This window comes from Tarenaya hassleriana, unplaced genomic scaffold (genome assembly GCF_000463585.1).
Source record: "Tarenaya hassleriana unplaced genomic scaffold, ASM46358v1 Cleome73, whole genome shotgun sequence".
Lineage (NCBI taxonomy): Eukaryota > Viridiplantae > Streptophyta > Magnoliopsida > Brassicales > Cleomaceae > Tarenaya > Tarenaya hassleriana.
This window is the reverse complement of record NW_010969839.1, coordinates 272,436-279,938: the sequence shown is the minus strand read 5'-3', so window position 1 is coordinate 279,938 and position 7,503 is coordinate 272,436. Positions and strand designations below refer to the sequence as shown.

The 7,503-nt window shown below is 45.0% G+C and overlaps 1 protein-coding gene across 1 annotated transcript; it reads left to right on the top strand.

Moving 5' to 3' along the window:
• Positions 1–6,023: 6,023 nt before the first annotated feature.
• LOC104801721 lies at positions 6,024–6,458 on the top strand. The gene has a single exon (XM_010525060.1). It carries the CDS (start codon positions 6,024–6,026, stop codon positions 6,456–6,458), a length of 435 nt encoding a protein of 144 aa, XP_010523362.1.
• Positions 6,459–7,503: the final 1,045 nt, after the last annotated feature.

Below are 7,503 nucleotides of genomic sequence, written 5' to 3'. Positions count from 1 at the left end.
CACGTAAACGTCGCATCCCCAAATCTTCATAAATGCTAACCTTGGACACTTCCCAATCCATATCTCATATAGTGTCTTCTGAACCGACTTTGTTGGACAGTTGTTCAGTATAAGCGTTGTCGTTTCCAAGGCGTAACCCCAAAAAGATTTAGGAAGATCGACATGACTCATCATAGACCGTACCATATCTAATAGGGTACGGTTCCTCCTCTCGGAAACGCCATTCCATTGTGGCGTTCCAGGCGGAGTCAGCTGTGAGACAATCCCACAATCTACCAGATAGTCAGTGAACTCTTGGCTCATAAAATCGCCACCTCGATCAGATCGAAGCAACTTGATCCTCTTGCCAAGTTGGTTCTTACCTCGTTTCTGAAATTCTTGAACAATTCAAGCGTTTCAGACTTATGTCTCATCAAGTAGACATAACCGTACCTACTGAAATCATATCAGTAAACGTAACAAAGTACATATAACCTCCTCTAGCGGGCGAGCTCATAGGACCGCATACATCACTATGTATGAGTTCTAGCAACTCTGTAGCCCGTTCTCCTTCATCAAACATGAATCACTCATAGGACCGCATACATCACTATGTATGAGTTCTAGCAACTCTGTAGCCCGTTCTCCTTCATCAAACATGAATCACATGATTCAATTGACTCATAATGAAAAGAATCAAGAAGTCCATCAGAATGAAGCTTCGCTATGCGTTTCTCGTTGATGTGGCCAAGTCGACAATGCCAGAGATAGGTCGGGTTTAAGTCGTTCGACCTGTATCCAGATGGTTCATCTTCCAAAATATAAAGGCCATTAAACTGGTAACCCTTACCATAGAATAAATCGCCTCTATAAACGGACAGACATTTGTTCTCAATAACAAATCTGAAACCATCTGAGTCTAAGCAAGAAATCGATATGATGTTCCTACTGATGGCAGGTACAAAATAACAATCATGCAACTCCAATACAAGGCTAGAAGGTAAAGTCAGATCGTAAGTCCCGACAATCAATGCAGCAACTTTTGCTCCATTCCCGACGTGGAGATCTACTTCACCCTTCGCCAATTGTCTACTTCCCCGCAGTCCCTGCACATTTGTACAAATGTGCGAGGCACATCCGGTATCCAATACCCATGATGTAGAAGTACACAGTTAGCCTCTATAATGAAGATACCAGAAGTTGAAACTTCTGCAAGCTTCTTCTTCCTCTGAACTTCCAGGTAGAGTCTGCAATTTCTATACCAATGCCCATCAGCATGACAGAAATAACACTCTTCGTTCTTGGGTTTGGGCTTAGGCTTAGTGACAACACTTGTCACTTTTCTCTTGCCCTTACCTTTGGAACGCTTCCTTTTGTTGGAACTCTTTCCAACAACCACCATATCATTCTTTCCTTGGCTCCCAGCTTTCTCTTGTAATGACATATTCAACTGATCAACCATCAATGAATTGTACATGTCATCTAATTGTTCATGCAATTCTGAAGACATCTTTCCAAGCATCAAGCTGGACACGTCCAGATCATCATCCTCATGCTTCCAATAAGCATCAATGATCGATCTAGAAGCCGTGGTCAGAGGCTTATCCTTCATAAGGATAGATCGCATGGTGAGATTAACCAGATTCCTGCAACAGATATGTACTATAGAAAAAGACAAACAAACAGACAGAAGATATGCAAGTCGCTTAGTACACTTACTAACACAGATAATAGATGCAATATGACAGGCTCCCACTAAGAAAAACACCCTCAATGAGTTTCTAAGTGAGCTAGGATCCATATTTCACATGCTTTTGAGTCAGCTAGGGCATGACGCTCAAAACCATGCTATTTAGGTAGACAACACTTTGTCAATCACATCCTATGTGATTCCTAGATGAGTATGCATGTTCCTCATCCCATCCTTACCATCAGGTCCAAGTCCGACTTGATAACCCAATTCAAGCTCAACCATATTTGAACTCTGAGAATCACGATTTCTCCATACTGCCTCACCAAGATAGTCAGGCACGCTCAGCTAGGGCATGACCCGATCGAGGCCTTGACAGTTGCTCTACTAATGGGCGGTAACAACTTGAGATTACATGAGGCATAGGTGACTTGAACATCAGGATACCTTAACTGAATTCAAGTCAGTTCAGTCAAATTGTTCTGATCAACTCAGTTGAACTACACTTAGTTCTTGAAATACACTTAGTTCTATTGAGTCGTCTATGTATAGAATCCCTTGGCCAAACAACAATTGTTTGCCTTAGATTCGATACCAGAACCCTCTCAATATCCTAATTCAGATATTTGATTCGAGACAACGATTGCACAATCAAAACTCTGAATTCTGGATTATCATCAAGCTTGGTCTTATATGAGGCTTTGATTCCAATTCTGATAATTGATCCGACACAACGATTGTTCGATCAAAAACCTGAATTTTCGGAATCCCGGATTGTCTGAAGTCCAGACCGACTGGTCCGGCCTGTGGACCGATCGGTCTGACCAGCACAGACCGTTCTGAGTTGTTCGGTCTTGGTTCGAGACCCAGATCGGTCGGTCCAACCTTTGGACCGATCGGTCCGGACCTATTCGGACCGAACGGACTGATCACTGGTCTCGAAGTCCCAGACCGGTCGGTCCAACCTTTGGACCGATCGGTCCAGTCTCTCGGACCGAGTGCAGACCGACCCCGAAGATCGAACGTTCCACCAGACCCGGACCGATCGGTCCCAAGATCAGACCGGTCGGTCTATCGAACGTGATCCGACATCCTCTTTTGGTCATCGGTCCAGACCGGTCGGTCCAACCCTTGGACCGGTCGGTCTGACCTAATTTGACCTAAAAGGGAATAACTGTCGTCACGCGTAGACCGATCGGTCTACTCTCTAGACCGGTCGGTCCACGTGACGGACAGACTTCGGATCTCGGTTTCAGGTCCCGAAAACTAGGGTTTTCATCCCCGTTTCGACGCACCGTCAAGCCTCCCAAGAACCATCGCTCATCCATGCATCATTCAACAATCAAAATAATCAAACAAGCATAGATCTCATGTTTACATGCATTCTAACCATTAAAACCATGAAAAACATGCAAAGATCTATAGTCTACATCCATTCTAACAATTAAAATCATGCAAACCTGCAAAGATCTATTGTTTACATGCATCTTAACAATTAAAATCATGCAAACAGGCAACAGGCACGGCGATATATAGAGAACCAGACTCTGATACCACTGTTGGGTTCCCTACGGATTCCTAGCATGTGATCTCATCGGTCTAGGGTTTGGTTTCTAGGTTTCATGCAGCGGAAGAAAAAGATCTAAACCTAGCCAAACGTCACACAAAACCAATTGTGCAATAACCCGAAAGAACGTGTAATATCACCGTGGGATTCGAATACTTACCTCGTTCTATCAAGATCTGGAAGTATTAATCGATCCAGGGCCTGTTTTAATCACCTAGAGTTGAAAGCACAACTACTCTACACGTATCCACACCGGCGGGATGAATTCCAACACTTTGGAACGTATCTGCTAGGATTTGTAAAGAGAAAACGATGTCCTAGACTTGGAATCGATATTCCGGTATTTAGAACTCAAGAGAAAGCTTCTCCAAAGCTCTAGGAAGTGTCTAGGACGTCTGAGGATGATTACCTAGAGTTTGTGGCGGCTTCCCTCATTAATTAGTATTGCCCAAAACCCTAAAACGCGAAAAAAGGAAACTGTCCCGTAAGTCAGACCGTCCGGTCTAGGTCTGGACCGGACCGTCTGACCTTCTACGCAGAACGGACGATCCGTAACTACACGCAGAACGGACGGTCTGTACGCCTGGACCTCGCGAACGGTCGGTCCATTCTTCAGCGGAACGGACGAACTGACATGGCTGGACCGTCTGGAACCCTTCCAGCTCGTTCCGTGGTTCCTTTCTCGCATCGTTTTCTTCACGTGTGATCCATCCCTAATGGTGTGTGACCTTGTAGGCCCATTCGAAGTGGCAGTGGCTTCGGAAACCCTTTCCCGAATCATAAGTCATGGTTCGTCTCTAGCAAGACGCCATGACCACCCACCTAGAATAGAGTTAGAGGTGATCTAACAAAGCCAACAATAGTTCGAGTTCTGATCCTTTGTCTCACGATGTCGTATGTTGAACAAGGGCATGGTATGAACCACCCTTCAAGTTCAACCGCTTACTCGTCTAGGCAAATCGACTGATAAAATAGATGCAACTGCATCTATAGCGTGGCCACGCATTTTCACAGTCTGATTTCGACGAGGGGCCCAGCGACATCTCTCATGCTTAGTAGGTGACAAGTCCCGTATTGCATGTCTATTATCTGCATATGATTCGTGAACGTATCTGAGCAATGCCGTTATGATCATCCGGTTAAAGACGACGTTTGACGCAGTCAAGACACGCCACTCCTCATATCAGATCCTCTAGACATCTCAGGTCTAAGGATCCAAGAACGAAACGCTGTATGAGATTCAAGTCATGACTCATGTCCATATGATAATCTCATGCGGGTCATCCAGTCACTCGTTCCAAATGAGTACCCGTGATTGTGATTTGCATCCAATGCATATGATCATCATCATCAATCACACATCATGTTGGTCTTAATTCATCACTTTTCCCACAATGACAACTGACCAGAGATTTTAGAATCATCTGCAATGATTCAAGGATATCTACCGAAATATAACAAACATGCCAATCATATCACGGGAAAAGTAATGCATTCATAAACCAATGAATCAATACATAGTCAAAATGTCATATCATCATCGTAGAGCATTACAACCAACAGTACGAGGCTGCATGCCATCACCACCGCCACCGCCTGCTGCACCACCTGCGCGGAGGGAGGTTTGCCACCACCACCACCGATGCCTGTACCTCCGAGGATTCTAGAGCAAGTGGTAGTGGACTACTTGCCATTCGTTAAAGAACTCCGAGCCCTGGGCACTCCGGAGTTTGAGGGTTCTTTTAGCACGGAGGCAGATGAAGACTGGATCATCAAGATTACTCATCATTTCAACTATATCCGGTGCCTGCTGGGGTACCGTACTGAGATTGGGAGCCATCATCTGGCTGGCGCAGCTCGCCACTGGTGGGAGAGAGTCGTACGTGAGGCTCCTGCAGAACACCAGTTCTTATGGAATGAATTCCGGGCGAAGTTTGAACAGAAGTGTTATCAGAGGCAGGATCAGGGCCACCGCATCGTGGAATTCCTTCATCTCGAGCAGGGTAACCTGACTGTTCGAGAGTAGGAAGTGGAATTCAACCGGTTGCTGAAGTATGGAGCTCATCTAGTTCCAATCGAGGAATACAAGATCCAAAAATTCATCGCTGGATTACGTCCTTCTCTCAGGAAGAGAATCGAGTGTCATGAATACCCTACGTTGAGTCGGTACATCAACCAACTCGACAAGGTGAAACAAAGTGAGAATGAGAAGATGGACGCCAAGATACAAGACCGTGGCCCATACAGGAGAGTTCCGACCAACCGTCCCCCTATGAGGATTGACCAGACAAGTCAACCTCGCGATCAGGGGAAGGCTCCAACATTTCTCCCTACAACACCAGTGCAACCACTACAGTTTACGAGGTCATGCTCTAAGTGTGGTCGAGACCATACTGGACCCTGCGGGAACACCATGACATGCTAGTTACGGTTAACCGGGGCATTTTGCTGCTAGATGCACTACAAAAATAGCTCCTCAAGCTAACAACAAGCCACTGCATCCACCACAGAGGAGATCAGGGATTGCACCGAGAGTTTATGCTCTCACGACTGAGGAAGTTGCCCAAGAGGACCCGTACACAGTGGAGGAGCCATAGGCGGCAGAGCCGTTGACCACCTATGAGGTCACTGACGACGATTACACAGAGGAGGCTGACATTGCTGCCATCATAGGTACCATTTACATACATGAAGTGACATGCATTACTTTATTTGACACAAGAGCTACACGTAGCTTCTTGAGTGAGAAAAAGGCAGGAGAGTTGTCGATCATGGAGATTGATCACGATGTGTATGCCTGTGAAACAGACTCTTCCAATACAGGGGATTTTGTATTGCATGCCCTTACCTATCTGCGGGAGGATGTTGACTGCAGATCTTATCGTTGTACTTATACGGGGTTATGACTTGATAATGGAAATGGATTGGTTGTCGAAGCATCAAGCCCAGATTAACTGTCGCCAGCGAGCTATTTGGTTCAATGAGGAGAGCGGAGGATTTGAGTTCGTTGGGAACAGGTCACGGAAGGTGTATCCCATTATATCAGCATTGAAGGCCAACAAGATGGTCGAGAAGGGGAATGAAGCCTTCCTGGTTGTAATCATACCAACCGAAGAAGCAGAAGCAAAGCTGGAAGACGCTGCTGTGGTTCAGGAATTCCCAGATGTATTTCCTGATGAACTACCCGGACTACCACCAGAACGGGAGGTAGATCTCCATTGAGGTTGTGCCAGGAACGGAGCCAATATCTAAGACCCCCTATCGGATGGCTCCGATCGAAATGACAGAACTGAAGAAGCAGCTAAACAAACTAATGGAGATCACAGGATTTATCCGACCGAGTGTATCACCATGGGGAGTACCGGTGTTATTTGTGAAGAAGAAGGATGGTAGTATGCGACTCTGCATTGACTACTGAGGCCTTAATCAAGTGACCATCAAGAATCGGTACCCCTTGCCGAGAATTGATGAGTTGCTTGACCAACTGCAAGGAGCGAAATGGTTTTCAAAGATCGATTTGCGCTCTGGGTATTACCAGATCCGAGTGAAGGTTGTGGATATTCAGAAGACTACTTTTCGAACGCGATACAACCACGTTGAATTTATGGTCATGCCATTTGGATCGACGAATGCTCCAGCGGTTTTCATGCAGCTAATGCACCGTGTGTTCATGAAATATCTCGATGAGTTCGTCATAATCTTCATTGACGATCTCTTGATATATTCACCGGACTACCAAACTCATGAAGAACACTTGTGGAAGATCTTATGACGATTGCGGGATAATCAGTTATACACTAAATACAACAAGTGTGGTTTTTGGTTGCAAGAAATTGGATTCCTTGGTCACGTAGTGTCTGCGCAAGGGATCCAGGTTGATCTGGCAAAGATCGAGATAGTAATGGGTTAGAAGACGCCTACTCATGCGACCGAAATTCGAAGTTTCTTGGGTTTAGCAGGCTATTATCATCGTTTTGTTGAGGAATTCACTAAACTGGCATGAAACTGACAGGAAAGAATATATTGGTTTAGTACTCTATGATGTACTGCTGTATGAGCTTTATTTAGATACATTTGATGTATTGACACTTTGTATGGTTTTATGGATGAATGTTTGATTCATTACGTATTGTGCATGCTTTAATATGTTATGAAATCCATGTATTGTTCATAACACTACTAAACTCCCTAGTCATATGTCATTATGAGAACAATGATGTGTTAAGACGGTAACAATCCAAAAACATGCCTCCACGTTTTACTCACC

Excerpts from the sequence above, each read along its gene's own strand:
- LOC104801721 (XM_010525060.1), top strand. The coding sequence starts at position 6,024 with ATGTGTATGCCTGTGAAACAGACTCTTCCAATACAGGGGATTTTGTAT.